This window comes from Scyliorhinus torazame, chromosome 7 (assembly GCF_047496885.1).
Source record: "Scyliorhinus torazame isolate Kashiwa2021f chromosome 7, sScyTor2.1, whole genome shotgun sequence".
NCBI classification, from domain to species: domain Eukaryota; kingdom Metazoa; phylum Chordata; class Chondrichthyes; order Carcharhiniformes; family Scyliorhinidae; genus Scyliorhinus; species Scyliorhinus torazame.
The window spans coordinates 181,548,206-181,575,891 of NC_092713.1; the positions used below are offsets into that span (position 1 = coordinate 181,548,206).

General features: G+C 46.4%; 1 protein-coding gene across 1 annotated transcript in view; it reads left to right on the forward strand.

The window, feature by feature from the left end:
• Window positions 1–27,686, forward strand: part of lcp2a (lymphocyte cytosolic protein 2a) — a 252,465-nt gene that overhangs the window by 123,211 nt on the left and 101,568 nt on the right. The window contains exons 6-7 of the mRNA XM_072511854.1: window positions 5,041–5,084; window positions 5,202–5,403. Coding sequence (XP_072367955.1) covers window positions 5,041–5,084; window positions 5,202–5,403 — 246 coding nt within the window. The remainder of the gene's footprint in view (window positions 1–5,040; window positions 5,085–5,201; window positions 5,404–27,686) is intronic.

Genomic DNA, 27,686 nt, shown 5'->3' on the forward strand with positions numbered 1-27,686 from the left:
CCAACCACAGAGGCAACTGGTGTCTCTCATTTCCCATCTCGTCCCTGTTGGAACGCAGTTGCTTCCACTCAGAATCTGGTGAGAAATGGAACTTGAACCAGTAAATATCTGTGAACCCTCGCCTTACCACTTCCTGTGCAGGGTTTCGAAACTCTCCTATACCCTTCTACAGCACCATGCCACCATCACTGTCCTGTTTGATGAGGATTTGCCACCTTTTCAAACAATCCAACTACTGGGGTGTAAATGTTTGAAATCTTCTCCCCCAGAGGAAAGTGGGTGTGCAGCCATTGAGTAGGTTCAAGACACAGATAGATAGAATTATTGGACATTAAGGAAATTGGGGATGTGAGGACAGGTCAGCAAAATGGAACTGATGTGGACATTCAGACATGATCATATTAAATGGTAGACTGAACGCTGCTCTTGTTTCTTATGTTCTTATGAATTCTCCCTGACTGAAGACAAGAAAAAATAAGAAGTGAAGTTGAAACGAGGTGATAGGGTGAAATGCGCAATTGTGAATCAGCAGCCACTGACTTCAATCGAGCTGGAAATAGGGTATGGTGTGAAATGGCTGTGATAGGAAGTGAAAGCAGATCCAACTTTCAAAAGAGAATTGGAGAAGTACTGAAAATGAAAAGGTTGAAGGACCAAGGGGACCAAGCAGGAGGAAGGTGGGCTAAATCGAATAGTTCTTTCAAAAAACTGGCACAGGCAGGATGTCTCAAACGGCCTTCTCATGCTGAGTTATATGATTAGAAAATTCTGGAGACATAAACGGGATGGGGTTTTATGCAACCACTGATCTAAACTCTGGTTTTGCAGATGTCATGAATCTAGTTAATCAGGTAAATATGCGAGATATGAATTGTGTGTTGACTGACAAGTCTGAGTGATAACAGCCCAATTCAGCAGCTTTTGTAATGTTGAACAGCCAGATTAGACAGTTCATTATTTAATAACGCCTATCGCTGGAACTTGGTCATTTAACACTGTAAAGTGCTTTCAAACAATTTCAAATGCACAATTTTTTTCTCGAAAGGCAGTTTAGTTCCGTTTTACATGAAACCTGAAAGTCTATGTTATTGTGAGTTAATGTCCCATGGGGTTGCTCACATTGTGTGTGCCTTGCTTTCCATATCATTTTCACATCGCTGGCTCTGTCTCTATCTACTCGCCTATTTCTCATTGGTTTCTGGTTCTACTCTCTGCCTCACGCTGTGCCTCCCCACCATATCCCCACACTCGGCTTCCTTACCCTCGGTGCTTGTTCTTGTTCTCTTGAGGCTGCAACCCCGCCTCCTCCTCTACTTATTGTCCCTTTTGTTCCTGCTATGCTGCCCTTCTCCCAGTTTCTGCATGCTGTCCCCCCATCCCCTTTCCAGGTGTCCCCATCCTAGCTCTTCACCATCTCCCACTTCTCCCCCCTCCTCCCCCCATCTTTCCCGTCACCATCCAGGGTATCCGAGTTATATTGGGGATGTTTGCTACAGAGAAGCAGTATACAAAGGAACATAAGAATCCGGATTAGGCCATTCAGCCCCTCAAGCCTGCTCCGTCATTTTAGAAGACCATGGCTGACAGCAGCTTCAACCTCTAGAATTAGTTAATGATCTAAAGCAATGGTCATATATTTAATGAAGTAACAGATTCTAGAACAAGGGTGTGACTTTAAACCTCTGGCCTCTGTGTAACTCCAGTCCCGTACAGACATAATTGGCTCTTAGCTTCTCTGAAGGTAAGTTAGGACTCTATCAAAGTTAACAAGTTGAGGTGCAGATCAACCCAGATCGAGGCGAATGGTGGAGCAGGAATGAGGGGCTGAATGGCCTACCCATGTTCCTGATTTTACTGATCTTATCTTGCCAGAATACCAGGGACTGCAGAAAGTAGACCAGTGTGGTGATCCTCTGGTTAAATCACCACCAGTCAGCTTTCCTCCTCAAAGGGGAAAGCGGCCTATGGTCATCTGGGACTGTGGCGACTTTACTGTTATTTTATACGTGCACTAAAATTAATTTCTACTTTAAGTAATGTGAGGTTTGGGGCACAAATTAATGTGACCCATAGAGTCCATGGAGTCTCTACAGTGCAGAAGGAGGACATTCGGCCCGTCGCATCTGTCCCGATCCTCCGAAAGAGCACCCTCTCTGGGCCCACTCCCCCACCCTACCCTGTGACCCAACCTAACCTGCACTTCTTTGGACACTAAGCGGCAATTTTTAACATTGTCAATTCACCTAACCTACACATGTTTGGACCCAGAACAATGGGTGTAACCATGAAATATGGTTGAGGTGCCCTGGTTCACAGCATGTTCCCAACTTGAGACAGACACTTCATCACTGAGAAGGTTTGTGTATCTGTTGTTTGGAGATGGACAACACTGACCTGAAATATTTCCACATCCATGTTTTTCACCACCTTTTCTCAGCAATTTCAAGGTTTTGGTCACCTGTCCTGATCAGTCCGTATTAAAGCTCACAATAGAATTCCTACAGTGCAGAAAGCGGCCATTCGACCAATCGAGTCTCCCCTGACCCTCTGAAAGAACACCCTACCTAGGCCCACTCCCCCACCCTATCCTAGCCCCGCCACCTAATCTCAGCCATGCCACCTACTCTGCACATCTTTTGGATTCTGAGGGACAACTTAGCATGGCCAATCCACATAACCTACACAGCTTAGGACTGTGGAGTGAAACTGGAGCACCTGAGGAAACCCACGTAGACTCGGGGCGAAAGTGCAATCTCCACACAGACAATCCCCCAAGGCCGGAATTGAACCTGTGTCCACAGCACCGTGAAGCAGCAGTGCTAACCACTGTGCCACCGTGCTGCCCCATCTACTCACTGATCATCTGATGAGCTTTGGGACATTTTGCGATGTTTTTTAAAAGGAGCAATTTAGCATGGCCATTCCACCTACCCTGCACATCTTTGGGTTGTGAGGGTGAAACCCACCCAGATACTGGGAGAATGTGCAAGCTCCACACAGCCAGTGACCTGGGGCCAGGATCGAACCTGGGTCCTCGGCGCTGTGAAGGAGCAGTGCGAACTACTGCTCCACCATGCCACCCCTACATTTCGTAAGTTTTTTGCCGTTGGAGGAGCAGTTGGAAGGAATGTTCAAAAAAGGGACTAGGGATAACCCTGGGAATTACAGGCCAGTTAATCTTACAGGCAAAGTCATGGAAAGGGTACTGAAGGATAGGATTTCTGAGCATCTGGAAAGACACTGCTTGATTAGGGATAGTCAGCACGGATTTGTGAGGGATAGGTCTTGCCTTACAAGTCTTATTGAATTCTTTGAGGAGGTGACCAAGCATGTGGATGAAGGTAAAGCTGTGCATGTAGTGTACATGGATTTTAGTAAGGCATTTGATAAGGTTCCCCATGGTAGGCTTCTGCAGAAAGTAAGGAGGCATGGGATAGTGGGAAATTTGGCCAGTTGGATAACGAACTGGCTAGCCGATAGAAGCCAGAGAGTGGTGGTGGATGGCAAATATTCAGCCTGGATCCCAGTTACCAGTGGCGTACCGCAGGGATCAGTTCTGGGTCCTCTGCTGTTTGTGATTTTCATTAATTACTTTGATGAGGGAGTTGAAGGGTGGGTCAGTAAATTTGCAGACGATACGAAGATTGGTGGAGTTGTGGATAGTGAGGAGGGCTGTTGTCGGCTGCAAAGAGACATAGATAGGATGCAGAGCTGGGCTGAGAAGTGGCAGATGGAGTTTAACCCTGAAAAGTGTGAGGTTGTCCATTTTGGAAGGACAAATATGAATGCGGAATACAGGGTTAACGGTAGAGTTCTTGGCAATGTGGAGGAGCAGAGAGACATTGGGGTCTATGTTCATACATCTTTGAAAGTTGCCACTCAAGTGGATAGAGCTGTGAAGAAGGCCTATGGTGTGCTAGCGTTCATTAACACAGGGATTGAATTTAAGAGCCGTGACGTGATGATGCAGCTGTACAAAACTTTGGTACGGCCACATTTGGAGCACTGTGTACAGTTCTGGTCGCCTCATTTTAGGAAGGATGTGGAAGCTTTGGAAAAAGTGCAAAGGAGATTTACCAGGATGTTGCCTGGAACGGAGAGTAGGTCTTACGAGGAAAGGTTGAGGGTGCTAGGCCTTTTCTCATTAGAACGGAGAAGGATGAGGGGCGACTTGATAGAGGTTTATAAGATGATCAGGGGAATAGATAGAGTAGACAGTCAGAGACTTTTTCCCCGGGTGGAGCAAACCATGACAAGGGGACATAAATTTAAGGTGAATGGTGGAAGATATAGGGGGGATGTCAAAGGTAGGTTCTTTACCCAGAGAGTAGTGGGGGCATGGAATGCACTGTCTGTGGAAGTAGTTGAGTCGGAAACATTAGGGACCTTCAAGCAGCTATTGGATAGGTACATGGATTACGGTAAAATGATATAGTGCAGATTTATTTGTTCTTAAGGGCAGCACGGTAGCATTGTGGATAGCACAATTGCTTCACAGCTCCAGGGTCCCAGGTTCGATTCCGGCTTGGGTTACTGTCTGTGCGGAGTCTGAACATCCTCCCCGTGTCTGCGTGGGTTTCCACCGGGTGCTCTGGTTTCCTCCCACAGTCCAAAGATGTGCAGGTTAGGTGGATTGGCCATGATAAATTGCCCTTCGTGTCCAAAATTGCCCTTAGTGTTGGCTGGAGGTGTTGACTTTGGATAGGGTGTTCTTTCCAAGAGCAGGTGCAGACTCAATGGGCCGAATGGCCTCCTTCTGCACTGTAAATTCAATGATAATCTATGATTAATCTAGGCCAAAGTTCGGCACAACATCGTGGGCCGAAAGGCCTGTTCTGTGCTGTATTTTTCTATGTTCTATGAATGTCATTTCAGGGCTGTAGTCTTGTTTCAGCTCCTGTTCTACTTCAGAATCTCAATGGTGGCAACTTCAATTCAGGCACTTTTCTCAACTCTGATACATAGTTGCGGCCTAAGCCAGAGATGGTAAGACAGAAAATATCAGACCCCACACTTGTTCTTTGTTGCCCTCTCATTTAGATTACAAACCAGATGAGGACATTGGATGGGATTCAGATGAATTTGTAAGTAGTCTCATTTTCCTTTTCACAATACTGTGCTTTTGAAGAGGGTAACTGTAATATTTTCACTGATGCAACCTGTAAAAATGTGATATTAAAAGTAAATGTTGTGTCATTCAGACAGAGGATGATGATGACTATGAGGATCCAGATCAACAGCAAGAATCTGAGGATGATGACGGAGATTATGAATCACCAAATGAAGATGGCGAAGGGCACAACAGTGACAATGACTATGAACCGCCTCCTTCAAACGACGAAGAAGCCCATCAGATCAAGATATGTGCAGCAAAACCGATTTCCAATGACTCAGACTATGCAGGTACCTTCCCAAAATCAACCGACAGATTGGTGTTTATCAGGAGCTGACTTACAGGATACAGCAGATAATTCAGGCCTGAACAAGTTTGCAGAGGATTAACTAAAACACTTTAATATGTAGCCAGAACAGTAGAGTACAAATTACGGGTGCTGGTCGGTAGATGAAGTCCCAGAAGCTGCTGGAACAGTCAAGACAAGGCTTCAATTTTCTACCAGAAGGACAAGCCTGAGAGCAGCCTCATGGTGGAATTGTTGTTCTAATTTCTGAAAAGTCTTTACATGATTATTCTCTCAACTTTAATTGTTCACTTGTGGAGATTAAATTATTTAGCTCCAGATTTAAGCTGGTTTAAATATGACAGAGTGTTCACCAGAATGTTGAGGAGAACTCCATTTCTGCTGAAGTTTGTGTGTTTTATATTCAAGTGAGAATATAACTTGAATATACTGCTGTTCCTGTACAAGTACTGCTGTTCCTGTACATGCACTGCTGTTCATGTACATGCACTGCTGTTCCTGTACAAATACTGCTGTTCCTGTACAAATACTGCTGTTCCTGTACATGTACTGCTGTTCCTGTACATGCACTGCTGTTCCTGTACATGCACTGCTGTTCCTGTACATGTACTGCTGTTCCTGTACATGTACTGCTGTTCCTGTACATGTACTGCTGTTCCTGTACATGCACTGCTGTTCCTGTACATGTACTGCTGTTCCTGTACATGCACTGCTGTTCCTGTACATGCACTGCTGTTCCTGTACATGCACTGCTGTTCCTGTACAAATACTGCTGTTCCTGTACATGCACTGCTGTTCCTGCACATACACTGCTGTTCCTGTACAAGTACTGCTGTTCCTGTACATGCACTGCTGTTCCTGTACATGCACTGCTGTTCCTGTACAAATACTGCTGTTCCTGTACATGCACTGCTGTTCCTGTACATACACTGCTGTTCCTGTACAAGTACTGCTGTTCCTGTACATGCACTGCTGTTCCTGTACATGCACTGCTGTTCCTGTACAAGTACTGCTGTTCCTGTACATGCACTGCTGTTCCTGTACATGCACTGCTGTTCCTGTACAAATACTGCTGTTCCTGTACAAATACTGCTGTTCCTGTACAAGTACTGCTGTTCCTGTACATGCACTGCTGTTCCTGTACATGCACTGCTGTTCCTGTACAAGTACTGCTGTTCCTGTACAAATACTGCTGTTCCTGTACAAGTACTGCTGTTCCTGTACATGCACTGCTGTTCCTGTACATGCACTGCTGTTCCTGTACAAATACTGCTGTTCCTGTACATGCACTGCTGTTCCTGTACATGCACTGCTGTTCCTGTACAAATACTGCTGTTCCTGTACAAGTACTGCTGTTCCTGTACATGCACTGCTGTTCCTGTACATGTACTGCTGTTCCTGTACAAATACTGCTGTTCCTGTACAAGTACTGCTGTTCCTGTACATGCACTGCTGTTCCTGTACATGCACTGCTGTTCCTGTACATGTACTGCTGTTCCTGTACAAATACTGCTGTTCCTGTACATGCACTGCTGTTCCTGTACAAATACTGCTGTTCCTGTACAAGTACTGCTGTTCCTGTACATGCACTGCTGTTCCTGTACATGCACTGCTGTTCCTGTACAAATACTGCTGTTCCTGTACATGCACTGCTGTTCCTGTACATGCACTGCTGTTCCTGTACATGCACTGCTGTTCCTGTACAAATACTGCTGTTCCTGTACAAATACTGCTGTTCCTGTACAAGTACTGCTGTTCCTGTACATGCACTGCTGTTCCTGTACATGCACTGCTGTTCCTGTACAAATACTGCTGTTCCTGTACATGCACTGCTGTTCCTGTACAAATACTGCTGTTCCTGTACAAGTACTGCTGTTCCTGTACATGCACTGCTGTTCCTGTACATGCACTGCTGTTCCTGTACAAATACTGCTGTTCCTGTACATGCACTGCTGTTCCTGTACAAATACTGCTGTTCCTGTACAAGTACTGCTGTTCCTGTACATGCACTGCTGTTCCTGTACATGCACTGCTGTTCCTGTACAAATACTGCTGTTCCTGTACAAATACTGCTGTTCCTGGACATGCACTGCTGTTCCTGTACATGCACTGCTGTTCCTGTACATGCACTGGTGTTCCTGTACAAGTACTGCTGTTCCTGTACATGCACTGCTGTTCCTGTACATGTACTGCTGTTCCTGTACAAATACTGCTGTTCCTGTACATACACTGCTGTTCCTGCACAAATACTGCTGTTCCTGTACAAATACTGCTGTTCCTGTACATGCACTGCTGTTCCTGTACATGCACTGCTGTTCCTGTACAAATACTGCTGTTCCTGTACATGCACTGCTGTTCCTGTACACATACTGCAGCTCCTGTACACATACTGCTGCTCCTGTACACATACGGTTTGTGTACACATACTGCTGTTCCTGTACAAGTACTGCTGTTCCTGTACAAATACTGCTGTTCCTGTACATGTACTGCTGTTCCTGTACATGCACTGCTGTTCCTGTACATGCACTGCTGTTCCTGTACAAATACTGCTGTTCCTGTACACATACTGCTGTTCCTGTACATGTACTGCTGTTCCTGTACATGCACTGCTGTTCCTGTACATGCACTGCTGTTCCTGTACAAATACTGCTGTTCCTGTACATGCACTGCTGTTCCTGTACAAATACTGCTGTTCCTGTACACATATGGTTTGTGTACACATACTGCTGTTCCTGTACAAGTACTGCTGTTCCTGTACAAATACTGCTGTTCCTGTACATGTACTGCTGTTCCTGTACATGCACTGCTGTTCCTGTACAAATACTGCTGTTCCTGTACATGCACTGCTGTTCTTGTACACATACTGTTTGTGTACACGTACTGCTGTTCCTGTACATGTACTGCTGTTCCTGTACATGTACTGCTGTTCCTGTACAAGTACTGCTGTTCCTGTACAAATACTGTTTGTGTACACGTACTGCTGTTCCTGTACATGCACTGCTGTTCCTGTACAAATATTGCTGTTCCTGTACAAATACTGCTGTTCCTGCACAAATACTGCTGTTCCTGTACAAATATTGCTGTTCCTGCACAAATACTGCTGTTCCTGTACATACACTGCTGTTCCTGTACACATACTGTTCCTGTACAAGTACTGCTGTTCCTGTACATGCACTGCTGTTCCTGTACATGCACTGCTGTTCCTGTTCATGTACTGCTGTTCATTTACACGTACTGCTGTTCCTGTACACGTACTGCTGTTCCTGTACACGTACTACCTCCTCCGGCAGCGAGTTCCAGGCACCCACTACCCTCTGTGCAAAAAACTTGCCTCGTACATCTCCTCTAAACATTGCCTCTCGCACCTTAAACCTATGCCCCCTAATCATTGGCCCCTCTACCCTGGGAAAAAGCCTCTGACTATCCACTCTGTCTATATCCCTCATACTTTTGTAGACCTCTATCAGGTCGCCCTTCGACCTCCGCCGTTCCAGTGAGAACAAACCGTGTTTATTCAACTGCTCCTCACAGCTAATGCCCTCCATACCAGGCAACATCCTGGTAAATCTCTTCTGCACCCTCTCTAAAGCCTCCACATCCTTCTGGTAGTGTGGCGACCAGAATTGAACACTATACTTCAAGTGTGGCCTAACTAAGGTTCTATACAGCTGCAACATGACTTGCCAATTCTTATACTCAATGCCCCAGCCAATGAAGGCAAGCATGCCGTATGCCTTCTTGACTACCTTCTCCACCTGTGTTGCCCCTTTCAGTGACCTGTGGACCTGTACTCCTAGATCTCTCTGACTTTCAATACTCTTGAGGGTTCTACCATTTACTGTATATTCCCTACCTGCATTAGCCCTTCCAAAATGCATTATCTCACATTTGTCCGGATTAAACTCCATCTGCCATCTCCCCGCCCAAGTCTGCAACCGATCTAAATCCTGCTGTATCCTCTGACAGTCCTCATCGCTATCCGCAATTCCACCAACCTTTATGTCGTCTGCAAACTTACTAATCAGACCAGTTACATTTTCCTCCAAATCATTTATATACACTACGAACAGCACTGATCCGTGCGGAACACCACTAGTCACCTCCAATTCGAAAAGCACCCTTCCATTGCTACTCTCTGCCTTCAATGACCTAGCCAGTTCTGTATCCATCTTGCCAGCTCACCCCTGATCCTGTGTGACTTCGCCTTTTGTACCAGTCTACCATTTGGGACCTTGTCACAGGCATTACTGAAGTCCATATAGACAACGTCCACTGCCCTACCTGTATTAATCATCTTTGTGACCTCTTCGGAAAACTCTACCAAGTTAATGAGAAACGACCTCCCCTTCACAAAACCATGCTGCCTCTCACTAATACGCCCATTTGCTTCCAAATGGGAGTAGACCCTGTCGAAATTTAGGACAAGCCCAGAACATGTGGGTGTGGTTGGCCGGGCCCCTCTGGTACCGTTCACATTTGACCTCCACCCCCGGGAAGAAACTGCTCATTCGGGTCCTGGTCAGGTGTGCTCTGTGCACCACTTTGAGCTGCATTAGGCTGAGCCTTGCACAGGAGGAGGTGGAGTTGGCCCTGCTCAGTGCTTCGCTCCAGAGTCCCCACCCCACCTCTGTCCCCAGTTCATCCTACCATTTCCGTTTGGTCTCGTCCAGTTGTGTTCGAGCTCTGTCCAGTAAGTGTTTTTCCACATAGTCCCCCTTCTTTACTGCTTGTGCCTGTCAGGTCCTCTAATAGCGTGGTTTTGGGGCTCCGGGCATCTACTGTCTCTTTACAGAGGAAGTGTTTTCTTTGCAGGTGCCTCATTTCCTGACCTTTCAGTAGTCTCCACTTCTTCGTCAGTTCGTCCAGTGTCGCCAGTCTGTGCCCGACGTAAAAGTGACTCTGACTATCAGTGTGCCCCCGTCCGGTCTCCATGTTTTGAAGTTGGTGTCTAGCATGGCTGGGGGGAGTTTGTGATTGCCGCAGATGGGGGCCATGGGGGACATCTTAGTTAGCCAAAAGTGTTGTCTCAGTGGGGCTCACGTTCTCAGCGTGGCCGCTACCGCTGGGCTTGTTACATATTTTGTCGAGGAGGATAGGAGTGCTGCTGTAGCCAGGAGGTCTCCTCCATCCATACCCATTCTGAGTTGGGTTTGTGTCTGTTCATGTACATGAACTGCTGTTCCTGTACACGTCCTGCTGTTCCTGTACACGTCCTGCTGTTCCTGTACACGTCCTGCTGTTCCTGTACATGTACTGCTGTTCCTGTACACGTACTGCTGATCCTGTGCACGTACTGTTGATCCTGTACACAGACAGCTATTCTGATACATGTACTGCTGTTCCTGTACATGTACTGCTGTTCCTGTACACATACTGCTGTTCCTGTACACATACTGCTGCTTCAGTACACATACTGCTGCTCCTGTACACATACTGCTGTTCCTGTACACGTACTGTTGATCCTGTACACATACAGATATTCCGATAAATGTACTGCTGTTCCTATACACGTACTGCTGTTCCTGTACAAGTACTGCTGTTCCTCTACACATACTGCTGTTCCTGTACACGCACTGCTGATTCTATACACATACTGTTGATCCTGTATACATACAGCTTTTCCTGTACACGTACTGCTGCTTCTGTACACGTACTGCTGCTCCTGTACATGTACTGCTGCTCCTGTACACGTACTGCTGCTCCTGTACACATACTGCAGCTCCTGTACACATACTGCTGCTCCTGTACATGTACTGCTGCTCCTGTACACGTACTGCTGTTCCTGTACACGTACTGTTGATCCTGTACACTTACTGCTGTTCCTGTACATGTACTGCTGTTCCTGTACACATACTGCTGTTCCTGTACACGTACTGCTGTTCCTGTACACGTACTGCTGTCCATGTACACGTACTGCTGCTCCTGTACACGTACTGCTGTTCCTGTACACGTACTGTTGATCCTGTACACATACTGCTGTTCCTGTACATGTACTGCTGTTCCTGTACACATACTGCTGTTCCTGTACACGTACTGCTGTTCCTGTACATGTACTGCTGTTCCTGTACACCTACTGCTGTCCATGTACACGTACTGCTGTTCCTGTCCACGTACTGCTGTTCTTGCACATGTACTGCTGTTCCTGTACAGATATTGCCGTTCCTGTGCACACACTGCTGTTTCTATACAAATTCTGCTGCTCCTGTACATGTACTGCTGCTCCTGTACATGTACTGCTGCCCCTATACACGTACTGTTGATCCTGTACACGTACTGCTTTTCCTGTACATGTACTGCTTTTCCTGTAAATCTACTGCCGTTCATGTACACTTACTGCTGTTCCTGTACACGTATTGCTGTTCCTCTCCACGTACTGCTGTTCCTATACACGTTCTGCTGATCCTGTACACGTACTGCTTTTCCTGCACACGTACTGCTGCTCCTGTACACATACTGCTGCTCCTGTACATGTACTGCTGCTCCTGTACACGCACTGCTGCCCCTTTACACGTACTGCTGCTCCTCTACATGTACTGCTGCTCCTGCACACGTACTGCTGCTCCTGTATACGTACTGTTGATTCTGTACACGTACTGCTGTTCCTGTACATGTACTGCTGTTCATGTACACGTACTGCTGTTCCTGTACACGTACTGCTGATCCTGTACACGTACTGCTGTTCATGTACACGTACTGCTGTTCCTGTACACGTACTGTTGATCCTGTACACAGACAGCTATTCCGATACACGTATTGCTGTTCCTGTACAGAGATTGCCGTTCCTGTACACACATTGCTGTTTCTATACACGTACTGCTGATCCTATACACGTACTGCTGATCCTGTACACGTACTGCTGCTCCTGTACACATACTGCAGCTCCTGTAGACCTACTGCTGCACCTGTACACATACTGCTGTTCCTGTACACATACTGTTGATCCTATACACGTACTGCTGATCCTGTACACGTACTGCTGCTCCTGTACACATACTGCTGTTCCTGTACACGTACTGCTGCACCTGTACACATACTGCTGTTCCTGTACACATACTGTTGATCCTGTACATGTACTGTTGATCCTGTACACATACTACTTTTCCTGTACATGTACTGCTGTTCCTGCACCGTACTGCTGTTCCTGTACAGGTATTGCCGTTCCTGTACACGTACTGCTGCTCCTGTACACATACTGCAGCTCCTGTACACATACTGCTGCTCCTGTACACGTACTGCTGCTCCTGTACACGTACTGCTCCTCCTGTACACGTACTGCTGCTCCTGTACACGTACTGTTGATCCTGTACACATACTGCTGTTCCTGTACATGTACTGCTTTTCCTGTAAATGTACTGCTGTTCCTGTACACGCACTGCTGCACCTGTACACATACTGCTGTTCCTGTACACGTACTGCTGCACCTGTACACATACTGCTGTTCCTGTACACATACTGTTGATCCTGTACATGTACTGTTGATCCTGTACACATACTACTTTTCCTGTACATGTACTGCTGTTCCTGTACAGGTATTGCAGTTCCTGTACACGTACTGCTGCTCCTGTACACATACTGCAGCTCCTGTACACATACTGCTGCTCCTGTACACATACTGCTGCTCCTGTAAACGTACTGTTGATCCTGTACACATACTGCTGTTCCTGTACATTTACTGCTTTTCCTGTAAATGTACTGCTGTTCCTGTACACATACTGCTTTTCCTGTACATGTACTGCTGTTCCTGCACACGTACTGCTGTTCCTGTACAGATATTGCCGTTCCTGTACACACACTGCTGTTTCTATACAAATTCTGCTGCTCCTGTACATGTACTGCTGCTCCTGTACATATACTGCTGCCCCTATACACGTACTGTTGATCCTGTACACGTACTGCTGTTCCTGTACATGTACTGCTTTTCCTGTAAATCTACTGCCGTTCATGTACACTTACTGCTGTTCCTGTACACGTACTGCTGATCCTATACACGTACTGCTGATCCAGTACACGTACTGCTTTTCCTATACACGTACTGCTGCTCCTGTACACATACTGCTGCTCCTGTACATGTACTGCTGCTCCTGTACATGTACTGCTGCCCCTTTACACGTACTGCTGCTACTGTACATGTACTGCTGCTCCTGTACACGTACTGTTGATCCTGTACACGTACTGCTTTTCCTGTAAATGTACTGCTGTTCCTGTAGACGTACTGCTGTTCGACTACATGTACTGTTGATCCTGTACATGTACTGCTGTTCCTGTACACGTACTGCTGTTCCTGTACACGTACTGCTGATCCTGTACACGTACTGTTGATCCTGTACACAGACAGCTATTCCGATACACGTACTGCTGCTCCTGTACACGTACTGCTGCTCCTGTACACGTCATGCTGCTCCTGTACACATACTGCTCCTCCTGTACACGTACTGCTGCTCCTGTACACGTACTGTTGATCCTGTACACATACTGTTGATCCTGTACACATACTGCTGTTCCTGTCCATGTACTGCTTTTCCTGCAAGCGTACTGCTGTTCCTGTACACGTACTGTTGATACTGTACACAGACAGCTATTCCGATACACGTTTCTGCTCCTGTACATGTACTGTTGCTCCTGTACACGTACTGCTGCTCCTGTACACATACTGCTGCTCCTGTACATGTACTGCTGCTCCTGTACACGTACTGCTGCTCCTGTACACATACTGCTGCTCCTGTACACGTACTGCTGTTCCTGTACACGTACTGCTGTTCCTGTACACGTACTGCTGTCCATGTACACGTACTGCTGTTCCTGTACACATACTGCTGTTCCTGTACACGTACTGTTGATCCTGTACACCGACAGCTATTCCGATACACGTACTGATGTTCCTGCACACGTACTGCTTTTCCTGTAAATGTACTGCTATTCCTGTACAGATACTGCTGTTCCTGTACACGTACTGCTGTTCCTGTACAGGTACTGCTGTTCATCTACACGTACTGCTGTTCCTGTACACGTACTGCTGTTCCTGTACACGTACTGCTGATTCTGTACACGTACTGTTGATCCTGTACACAGACAGCTATTCCGATATATGTACTGCAGTTCCTGTACGTGTACTGCTTTTCCTGTACATGTACTGCTGTTCCTGCACACGTACTGCTGTTCCTGTACACGTGCTGTAAACGTACTGCTAGTCCTGTCCACGTACTGCTGTTCATGTACACGTTCTGCTGTTCCTGTCCACGTACTGCTGTTCCTGTACACGTACTGCTGATCCTGTACACGTACTGCTGTTCATGTACACATTCTGCTGTTCCTGTCCACGTACCGCTGTTCCTGTACACGTACTGCTGATCCTGTACACGTACTGCTGTTCATGTACACGTTCTGCTGTTCCTGTACACGTACTGCTGATCCTGTACACGTACTGTTGATCATGTACACAGACAGCTATTCCGATACACGTACTGCTGTTCCTGTACATGTACTGCTGTTCCTGCACACGTACTGCTGTTCCTGTACACGTACTGCTGATCCTGTACACGTACTGTTGATCCTGTAAATGTACTGCTGTTCCTGTACACGTACTGCTGATCCTGTACACGTACTGTTGATCCTGTACACAGACAGCTATTCCGATATGTGTACTGCAGTTCCTGTACGTGTACTGCTTTTCCTGTACATGTACTGCTGTTCCTGCACACATACTGCTGTTCCTGTACACGTGCTGTAGACGTACTGCTATTGCTGTCCACGTACTGCTGTTCCTGTACATGTACTGCTGATCCTGCACACGTACTGCTGTTCATGTACACGTTCTGCTGTTCCTGTCCACGTACTGCTGTTCCTGTACATGTACTGCTGATCCTGCACACGTACCGCTGTTCATGTACACGGTCTGCTGTTCCTGTCCATGTACTGCTGTTCCTGTACACGTACTGCTGATCCTGTACACGTACTGTTGATCATGTACACAGACAGCTATTCCAATACACGTACTGCTGTTCCTGTACATGTACTGCTTTTCCTGTACATGTACTGCTGTTCCTGCACACGTACTGCTGTTCCTGTACACGTACTGCTGATCCTGGACACGTACTGTGGATCCTGTGCACAGACAGCTATTCCGATACACGTACTGCTGTTCCTGTACACGTGCTGCTGTTCCTGTACACGTACTGCTGATCCTGGACACGTACTGTGGATCCTGTGCACAGACAGCTATTCCGATACACGTACTGCTGTTCCTATACATGTACTGCTATTCCTGCACGCATACTGCTGTTCCTGTACACGTACTGCTGTTCCTGTACACCTACTGCTGATCCTGGACACGTACTGTGGATCCTGTGCACAGACAGCTATTCCGATACACGTACTGCTTTTCCTGTAGATGTACTGCTATTCCTGCACACATACTGCTGTTCCTGTACACGTACTGCTGGTCCTGTACACCTACTGCTATTCCTGAACACGTACTGCTGTTCATGTACGCGTACTGCTGTTCCTGTACACGTACTGCTGATCCTGTACACGTACTGTTGATCCTGTACACAGACAGCTATTCTGATACACGTACTGCTGTTCCTGCACATGTACTGCTGTTCCTGTACAGACATTGCTGTTTCTATACACATACAGCAGCTCCTGTACACCTACTGCTGCTCCTGTACACATACTGCTGCTCCTGTACACGTACTGCTGCTCCTATACACGCACTGTTGATCCTGTACACATACAGCTATTCCTATACATGTACTGCTGTTCCTGTACACGTCCTGCTGTTCCTGTACATGTACTGCTTTTCCTGTACACGTACTGCTTGTCATGATATTCAAACACACACATCATGATAGACAGACCAACAGACAAATTAGCACACATAACACGACAGCCAATCACAGACAAGGACAGAGACAGTATAAGACAAGGAACACGACACCTGGTGGCCAGTCCATCTAGAGACCAGGACAAGGACAGGACCTGATTAACAACACACTCAGGGGGTCACCACGTGCAGAGTATCAAGACCAATTTGTAAATAGCAAGTTGGAATAAAACAGCGTTGTACCAATTGCAACCGTGTTGGTTCATCTGTACCTCAGAGCACCCAACACCACATGGTACCAAGTGAGTGGATCGATACCTGCCGGCAAATCTGCCATCCTGAGCCATGGACATCAACAACAAACCGCAGCAGTTGCAAGTCACTGGGAACCTGGGCACCAACTGGAAGCTCTTCAAGCAGCAATTTGAACTGTACATGCGAGCCAACGAAAAACAGGGTGCCTCGGACGAAACAAAGATTGCCATGCTCCTCACTACCGCAGGTCAGCACGCCATCGATGTATACAACTCCTTGGTGTTCGCGGAACGCGAGAACCAATCCAAATATGACACGGTCCTCCTCAAGCTCGACCAGCACTTCAACGTTGAGGTAAATGAAAGCTTTGAGAGGTATATCTTTCAGCAACGCCTGCAAGGTAAGGATGAGCTCTTTCAACCCTTTCTGACGCACCTCCGCATACCCGCGCAGTCCTGCGGTTACAGCAACACCTCAGAGTCCATGATCCAGGACCAGATTGTTTTTGGCATTGCCTCCAGTGGCCTACGCCAGCAGCTTCTTAAAATTAAAGGCCTGACCTTAACATCTGCGGTGGAAGCCTGTGTCCTCCATGAAAATGCGACCAGCCGCTTTGCCCAATTTCAGGCGACCGAATCGGCACGGAGGGGGTCCCAAGCGATCGAATCGGCAAGCCAGGCCGCCCACGAGGCCGAACGCATCCAGGCAATCGAGTACCTCCCGGCCCGCGGCCCGGATGAGGGCGGCCGTTTCGCGCGCTTTTCGAGGTCTCCCGCGTTTGTGCGCGCCAAAACCAATGGCAACATCGAGGGACGCACTGCGCAGGCGCGCCCGATGCAAGACCGAACTGCGCATGCGCAGTGGTGTAACGAACGCCGTGACGTCATGACGTGCGGCAAATGTGGAGCTGCACATTTAAAAGGGCAATGTCCTGCAAAAAACCGACAATGCCTACGCCGTGGCAAGATGGGCCACTACGCTGCCTACTGTCGAGCGGTTCAACCGATGGATCCTACACATCTCCGACAACCTCGCAGACACGTGAGGACCGTCCAGCCCGTACATCAGGACATCCAACCCAACGATGACCAAGATGCCTTCCGGGTTGCGGTTATTGATGTGAACCGTGTCAACACCATCAATCCGGCCGATAAATGGAGTGCCACCCTGACGGTCAACCCGAATTCGTCGCACACCTACTAGACTGGACCTATGAGACTGTTCACACGTCAAAGTTTAGCAACTATTGTATTGTAACATGTTACTGTTTTATCATTCCAGATCTCGTTTGACCGGACCACACTTCAAAGTTTTTTTTCTTGTTTTGTTATGGTGCAACCTCGTTAGCATGACACATCCAACATCGCCCCATGTATATAGTTACGACACATGTACATGCTGTAAATATCACACACACACTTTTAGCTGCACTCAGGACACATTCATATTTATAACCACGTAGGCACATAATCTTGTAAAAAAGGGGGAATGATATTCAAACACACACATCATGATAGATAGACCAACAGACAAATTAGCACACATAACACGACAGCCAATCACAGACAAGGACAGAGACAGTAGTAGACAAGAAACACGACACCTGGTGGCGAGTCCATCTAGAGACCAGGACAAGGACAGGACCTGATTAACAACACACTCAGGGAGTCACCACGTGCAGAGTATCAAGACAAATCTGTAAATAGCAAGTTGGAATAAAACAGCGTTGTACCAATTGCAACCGTGTTGGTTCATCTGTACCTCAGAGCACCCAACACTACACTGCTGTTCCTGTACACTTACTGCTGTTCCTGTACACGTACTGCTGTTCCTGTACACATACTGCTGTTCCTGTACACATACAGCTATTCCGATACACGTACTGCTGTTCCTGTACATGTACTGCTGTTCCTGTACCGATATTGCCGTTCCTGTACATGTACTGTTGTTCCTGTACATATACTGCTGCTCCTGTACACGTACTGCTGCTCCTGTACACGCACTGTTGATCCTGTACACGTACTGCTGTTCCTGTACACGCACTGCTGCTCCTGCACATGTCCTGCTGCTCTTGTACAGATATTGCCATTCCTATACACACGCTGCTGCTCCTGCATACACACGGCTACTCCTGAATGAAATGAAAATCGCTTATTGTCAGAAGCAGGCTTTAAACGAAGTTACTGTGAAAAGCCCTTTGTCGCCACATTCTGGTGCCTGTTCGGGGAGGCTGGTACATGAATTGAACCGTGCTGCTGGCCTGCCTTGGTCTGCTTTAAGAGCCAGCGAATTAGCCCAGTGTGCTAAACCAGCCCCAGATGGTTGCACACACACGGCTGCTCCTGTACACATACTGATGCTCCTTTTGGATTGGATTTGTTTATTGTCACGTGTAACAAGGTACAGTGAAAGGTATTGTTCTGTGTACAGTTCAGACAGATTATTCCATACATGAAACAAAAATACAGAATAGGGCAAACATGAAATGCGCAATGTAAATACATAGACATAGGCGTCGGGTGAAACATACAGGAGTGCAGTACTACACAGTAGAGAAGATGTGTGAAGAGATCAGATCAGTCCATAAGAGGGTCATTTAGGAGTCTGGTAACAGTAGGGAAGAAGCTGTCTTTGAATTTGTATTGGGTGTCTGTGTGTGGAGTTTTCACTTTCTCTCCGTGCCTGCACAGGATTCCTCCGGGCGCTCCTGTTTCCTCCCACAGTCCAAAGATGTGCAGGTTAAGTGGATTGGCCATGCTAAATTGCGGCTAGTGTTCAAAGGTTAGGATGGGTCGCTGTGTTACAGGGGGTAGAAGCATGGGCGTGCGTACTCTTTCCAAGGGCCGGTGTAGACGCGATGGGCCGAATGGCCTCCTTCTGCACTGTAAATTCTATGATTCTGTGTGGCATGCCTGGGGCTATGGATAGTGATGGCATAGGTTCCAAATTTCTTTCCATCCCAAGGCTGACCAGGCATCTCTCCCACTCTTACCGCCTGCCATTGGTGTGTGCTGGAACAATTTAAAAATTGTTACTCAGCCACATCATGAACACACCTTCCTCCACCATCAAGTCCTAGAGTTGCACTGACACGGAGCTTCTGGCTTGGAGGCAAGGGCACCACCCAATACACCACAAGACCTCCTACACAACATTTACTGAGGAGATCAAAACAATTAAAAAGATATTTAAGTTAGAAAGGGCGAAGAGATTCGTTAAATTACTTAAAGTTAGTGAGGAAAAAAACCCTTGTCTAAATGGATTGCATCTGTTCATCTTAAAATATGTGAGGGAAGAGACAACGAGGTGTTACTATATATTCATGAAAAATCATGAGACGGAGAATTGTGCATAGGACTGAGAGCCAGCTAATGCAATTCCTGTGATTAAAAAGGATGTAGATTTGTCCAGGCAAACATTGACATCTTCTTAATGTCAGTCCAGAATGATTACTGAACCTTTGATCAAAGATGTAATGGAAAAATATCTCAACAATAAAAATGAAATAAAGGCTAGTCAGCGAGATTTCAAAAGGGACAATCATGGTTGGCCTATCTTATTGTATTCTTTGAAGAAGCATTGGAAGAATCAGGAAGTGTTGTGGATGTGATATATTTGGATTTTGATAAAGTACAGCAGCGTAGACCCATATCTGAGGACAGGGCATGTGGAGTCAGGGGACATGTTAGCCCTGAATGGCTCAGCTCTAATCTTAATGTTATGTACCTTGTTCTGGACCCCTCCCTCCTGAGGGGACATTGTGGGAGAAATGTTTTTGTGTAACTATGGAGATGTATTGGGGCAGTCAGTGCAACCTGCCTGGCCTGGATGGTGTTCTTTATTGAAATCTGTAAAAAGCAGCATGCAGGCCACACAGGAACAGAAACCCACAGTGCTGCCTGCCCTGTCAATTTGATGTAAGTCTGCATGACTACACCCAACAAATTTGATCCCCAATGTCTCTGTCTACTTATACTATCAATGCCTTTAATCATCTTAAATACAGAGAGGTAGGTTTTTTAATAAGCTGTGGGCATCGCTGATCAGGCCCCAGCATTTATTGCCCATCCCTTACTGCCTTTGAGAAGGTGGTGGTGAGCTGCCTTCTTGAACTGCTGCAGCCGTTGTGGTGTAGGTTCACTCACCGTACTATTAGGGAGGGAGTTCCAGGATTTTAACCCAGTGGCCATGAAGTAACAGTGATATATTTCGAAGTCAGGATGGCATGTGGCTGGAGGAGAGATTCCAGGAGGTGGTGTTCCCATGAGCCTGCTGCACTTGGGTTTCGAGATGGTAGAGGTTGCGTGTTTCAAATGTGCTCTTTAAGGAGCCTTTGTGAGTTCCTGCAGTGCAGTGTAGATGGTACACACTGCATTGGTGGTGGAGGGAGTGTCCTGTGAGAGTGCCTTTAAGAAATGGATGTTTAAGCAATGTACCTTTAAGAAATGCAGTGATGTCAGAGTGTGGGTGGAGCTGGGCTTTAGATCAGTCATTTTGCAGTTTAGTTTCAGTTTGAAAAGAGCTTGGGTATGTGTCTGTGTTTGCAGTGAGCTGGATCTGCTGTGATCTCTGCCATGAAAGACTACCTCTGAATCATTTGGGTGATTTAAACTCATAATAGTAAAGCCTTTAACCTGATGTGTTTCCGTTTAAAGGTGTTAAGTCACTCTTGGATGTTGAAAGGAATAACTGAAGGATTATTTAGTGTTGTAATATTTTTGGGGTTATCTTTGAAGTATGGGGTGTTAAGAGATCCAATGTCTATTTAAAAGGGTTAAGTTGAATTCAGAGAATAAACATTGTTTTGTGTTTAAAAACCATTTGTCCATAATTGCTGCATCACACCTGGAGAACAAGCCGTGTGGTCGGAAAAGCAAAAATAGCATTAAAGGGGGCGGTTGGTTGAACTCCATGTTACATTTTGGGGTTCTGAAAATGCCTCGCCCATAACAGGAGTGAATGAGGGAATGGAAGGGGTGCCAATCAAGTAGGCTGCTTTGTCCTGGGTGATGTTGAGTTTCTTGAGTGGTGTTAGAGCTGCGAATGACTCATCCAGGCAAGTGGAGAGTTTTCCACTACACTCCTGACTTGTGCCTTGTAAATGGTGGACAGGCTTTGGGGAGTCAAGAGATGAGTTACTCTCCACATAATTCTCAGTGTCTGACCTGCTCTTGTAGCTACATTATTTATATGGCTGGTCGAGTTCAATTTCTGGTCAATGGTGTTATGGGCCAGGGTTTAGAAACTCCAAAGTGTACTCTGAAGTTCATCTGACCTACAACTTTTATGTTGAATTTGTCTAGGATGTGCGCAAAAGCATTCATTGCAGGTGTGATTCATCAGACTTCCCAGACACTTCATTAAAACAAGGTTTATTCTAAGAATGTAGTTAACATATGTATATAGAAACACAGCAAGAATTTTTATCAATTACAAACATAAAGACACCACACAGCTACAGTAATCTATGTATACAACACGTAATGAATTCCCCCTCAGCTGTTCCAATTAAACAACAAAATTCAATTAAACCAAAACCCCTTTTCAAGGGCAGGGCTCAGCACACTGTATTCTAACTTGAATGGAACTGGTCCTTTTCCTGAAATTCTGATCCAGTTCCAACCAGCAGATTCAAGCTCCTTCAGGAAAGCAACTATATCTTTTAAGTTACCAAGGCAGTTAGCCACAACCAATGGGCTTTTTACTGGAACAGCTTTTAAAATGAAAAGTGAGAAAAATAGGGAAAACACTTCTCTCTCCTGCAGCCCAAAGCGGTCAAACTGAAACTGAAACCTAAAAGAAGCCCTCTCACCTGACAGCCACAGCCCAATGTGCTGCAAGTCACATGATAAGAGACTAAACCTTTCTTAAGGGGACACTTACATGACAATGGTAACCCCCCCCCCCCCAATGATGTTGATAGGGGGATGTAGTGAAGATAATGCCAATGCCATTGAATGTCATGGGGCGATGGTTAGATTCTCTCATATTGAAGTGGTGATTGAACAAAGAACAAAGAAAAATTACAGCACAGGAACAGGCCCTTCGGCCCTCCCAGCCTGCGCCGATCCAGATCCTCTATCTAAAACTGTCGCCTATTTTCTAAGGATCTGTATCCCTCTGCTCCCTGCCCCTTCATGTATCTGTCTAGATACATCTTAAATGACGATATCGTGCCTGCCTCTACCACCTTCACCGGCAATGCGTTCCAGGCACCCACCACTCTCTGCATAAAGAACTTTCCACGCATATCTCCCTTAAACCTTTCCCTTCTCATCTTGAACCCGTGACCCCTAGTAATTGAGTCCCCCACTCTGGGAAGAAGCTTCTTGCTATCCACCCTGTCTATACCTCTCATGATTTTGTAGACCTCAATGAGATCCCCCTCAACGACCATCTTTCTAATGAAAATAATCCTAATCTATTCAACCACTCTTCATATCTAGCGCCCTCCATACCAGGCAACATCCTGGTGAACCTCCTCTGCACCCTCTCCAAAGCATCCACATCCTGTTGGTAATGTGGCGACCAGAACTGTACGCAGTATTCCAAATGTGGCCGAACCAAAGTCCTATACAACTGTAACATGACCTGCCAACTCTTGTACTCAATACCCCTTCCGATGAAGGAAAGCATGCCATATGCCTTCTTGACCACTCTATTGACCTGTGCAGCCACCTTCAGGGTACAATGGACCTGAACACCCAGATCTCTCTGTACATCAATTTTCCCCAGGGCTTTTTCATTTATCGTATAGTTCGCTCTTGAATTGGATCTTCCAAAATGCATCACCTCACATTTGCCCGGATTGAATTCCATCTGCCATTTCTCCGCCCAACTCTCCAATCTATCTATATTCTGCTGTATTCTCTGACAGTGCCCTTCACTATCTACTACTCCACCAATCTTAGTGTCATCTGCAAACTTGCTAATCAGACCACCTATACCTTCCTCCAGATCATTTATGTATATCACAAACAACAGTGGTCCCAGCACGGATCCCTGTGGAACACCACTGGTCACAGTTCTCCATTTTGAGAAACACCCTTCCACTACTACTCTCCTGTTGCCCAGCCAGTTGTTTATCCATCTAGCTAGTACACCCTGGACCCCATGAGATTTCACTTTCTCCATCAGCCTACCATGGGGAACTTTATCAAATGCCTTACTGAAGTCCATGTATATGACATCTACAGCCCTTCCTTCATCAATCAACTTTGTCACTTCCTCAAAGAATTCTATTAAGTTTGTAAGACATGACATTCCCTGCACAAAACCATGTTGCCTATCACTGATAAGCCCATTTTCTTCCAATTGGGAATAGATCCTATCCCTCAGTATCTTCTCCAGCAGCTTCCCTACCACTGACGTCAGGCTCACCGGTCTATAATTACCTGGATTATTCCTGCTACACTTCTTAAACAAGGGGACAAAATTAGCAATTCTCCAGCCCTCCAGTACCTCACCCGTGTTCAAGGATGCTGCAAAGATATCTGTTAAGGCCCCAGCTTTTTCCTCTCTCACTTCCCTCAGTAACTTGGGATTGATCCCATCCGGACCTGGGGACATGTCCAACTTAATGCCTTTTAGAATACCCAACACATCCTCCCTCCTTATGCCGACTTGACCTAGAGTAATCAAACATCTATCACTAACCTCAACATCTGTCATGCCCCTCTCCTCGGTGAATACCGATGCAAAGTACTCGTTAAGAATCTCACCCATTTTCTCTGACTCCACGCATAACTTTCCTCCTTTGTCCTTGAATGGGCCAACCCTTTCTCTAGTTACCCTCTTGCTCCCTATATATGAATAAAAGGCTTTGGGATTTTCCTTAACCCTGTTTGCTAAAGATATTTCATGACCTCTTTTAGCCCTCTTGATTCCTCGTTTCAGATTGTCCTACATTCCCGATATTCCTCCAAAGCTTCAGTCGCCTAGACTGCTTCCTTTTTCATCTTAGCTAGTCTCACAATTTCACCTGTCGTCCATGGTTCCCCAATCTTGCCATTTCTATCCCTCACATTCACAGGGACATGTCTGTCCTGCACTCTCAATCAACCTCTCTTTAAAATCCTCCCACATACTAAATGTGGATTTACCTTCAAACGGCTGCTCCAATCCACATTTCCCAGCTCCTGACGAATTTTGGTATTTGTCGATGAGTATTCTAAATCTTACGGAATTGTGATCACTATTCCCAAAGTAATCTAAAACTTCAACCACCTGGCCGGGCTCATTCCCCAACACCAGGTCCAGTATGGTCCCTTCCCGAGTTGGACTATTTACATACTACTCTAGAAAACCCTCCTGAATGCTCCTTACAAATTCTGCTCCATCTATTCCTCTCACACTAAGTGTATCCCAGTCAATGTTGGGAAAATTAATATCCCCTATCACCACCACCCTGTTGCTCCTACATCTTTCCATAATCTGTTTACATATTTGTACCTCTATCTCACGCTCGCTGTTGGGAGGTCTGTAGTACAGCCCCAACATTGTTACCGCACCCTTCCTATTTCTGAGCTCTGCCCATATCGCCTCACTGCTCAGATCTTCCATAGTGCCCTCCTTCAGCACATCTGTGATATCCTCGCTGACCTCTTTTACCTCCCTCTCTATCCCTCCTGAAGCATCGATATCCTGGGATATTTAGTTGCCAATCATGCCCTTCCCTCAACCAAGTCTCAGTAATAGCAATAACATCATACTCCCAGGTACTAAACCAAGCTCTAAGTTCATCTGCCTTACCTACTACATTTCTTGCATTAAAACAAATGCACCTCAGACCACCGGTCCCTTCGTGTTCATCATCTGCTGCCTGCCTACACTTCCCCTTAGTCACGCTGACTTCATGATCTAGTTCCTTACAGGCTTTAGTTACTACCTCCTTACTGTCCACTAACCTCCTCATTTGGTTCCCATCCCTCAGCCACATTAGTTTAAACCCTCCCCAACAGCATTAGCAAAAGCACCCCCAAGGACATTGGTTCCAGTCCGGCCCAGGTGTAGACCGTCCAATTTGTAGTAGTCCCACCTCCCCAGTACCGGTCCCAATGTCCCAAAAATCTGAACCCCTCCCTCCTGCACCATCTCTGAAGCCACGCATTCATCCTGCCTATTCTTTCATTTCTACTCTGACTACCACATGGCACTGGTAGCAATCCTGAGATTACTACCTCTGAGGTCCGACTTTTTAACTTGGCTCCTAACTCCCGAAATTCTGCTTGTAGGACCTCATCCCGTTTTCTACCTATATCATTGGTGCCTATATGCACCACGGCAACTGGCTGTTCACCTCCCCCTTCAGAATATTCTGCAGCCGATCTGAGACATCCCTGACCCGTGCACCTGGGAGGCAATATACCATTCGGGAGTCTCGTTTTTGACCACAGAACCGCCTATCTACTCCCCTTACAATTGAATCCCCTATAACTATAACCCTTCCACTCTCTTTCCCGCCCTTTTGTACAGCAGAGCCAGCCACGGTGATATGAACCTAGCTACTGCTGCCTTCCCCTGGTGAGCCATCCCCCCCAACAGTATCCCAAACGGTATACCTGTTTTGGAGGGAGATGACCGCAGGGGACACCTGCACTGCCTTCCTACTTTTTATCTGCCTTTTGGTCACCCATTCCCTTTCTCCCTCAGCAGTCCTAATCTGTGGTGTAACCAATTTGCTAAACGTGCTATCCACGACCTCCGCCGCATCGCAGATGCTCCAACGGGAGTCCATCCACAGCTCCAGAGCCATCATGCGGTCTAACAAGAGCTGCAGCTGGACTCACTTCCCGCATGTGAAGGAGCCAGGGACATCAGCCACATCCCTGAGCTCCCACCACGTCCCTGAGCTCCCACATTGAGCAAGATGAGCGTACCACCAGTTAGAGATCTCCTGCCATTTTTAATCTTAAGCTCAATTGAGTCCAACTATAATATCAAATAATAGATAAATGGAAAAGGAAAAAAAAGGAAAAATTGTTCCCAATCTCACGATAAAAAAAAAAATAGAAATAGAAAACCTTATCAACACACCTCGGGGAAAAGAAAAACTACTTACCAGCCAATCACTTACCTGCTGGCTGTGACGTCATGGTTCAAATTCTTTCTACTTCTACTTTCTACTTCTACCTGCCCTCGAGTCTCCCTCTTGATCTTTACTCGGCTGGGATCCTTACAGTGATTGTTTTTTTTTTGGTTAGAGGAAGAGGTAGGGAGGGAAACACTGAAGAAGTGTTTGGTGTTTAACTGTCACTTGACAACAACTCCTCCACAAACCACCTTCTGGATACAGTGACCGCAATGCACTGATGCAAACTTACCCCGCAACAGCCAATCAGCGGCTCCACTCTGCTGGATGCTTGCCTTCACTTGAACACAGAGGTTGTCTTGCTCAGGTACACCTTCTAGATACAGTGACCACAATACACTGATTGCCTGGCACTTATCAGCCCGAGCCTGAATACTGTCCAGGTCTTGCTGCATATGGACATTGATCACTGCCATGTTTATTCTCTCTCTATTTTGGATGGTAGTATGTTCAGATTAATCTCTGTGAATTTTTATAGGCAAATTTCAGGGATGGAGATCAGCTCTTCAGAAAGTAACGACTGGTTCATTAGCCAGAAAGATCACTTCGGCTTTGATTGCCTGAGAGGATCAGAGGGGAATTTCTCAGATTTTCCTCCTAGTTATTGGCCAACTTTTAAAATCCGTTTTTTAGCCTCTCTTTGAAGAACACATGGATTCCGGTGAGCGAAAGTGGATATTCTGATCACAGTTGTAAAGGACAGGCTGGGTGAACCAGAGGTTCTTCCTCCACTATATGTATGTACGCCCCCTCTGGGTCCATGAAGAAATCACACCCTAACAGTGTTGAAAAAATAATTAGCAATCAGGCCCAGTTGTTAGTATTGGTTCAAAGTCCAATCTTCTGAGGAGGAAATAGAATCACAGAATTTACAATGCAGTAGGAAGCCATTCGGCCCATCGAGTCAGCACCGGCCCTTGGAAAGAGCATCCCACTTAAACCACACCTCCACTCTATCCCCATAACACCACCTGACCTTTTTGGACACGAAGAACAATTTAGCATGATCAATCCACCTAACCTGCACATCTTTGGACTGTGGGAGGAAACCGGAGCACCCGGAGGAAACCCACGCAGACACGGGGAGAACGTGCAAACT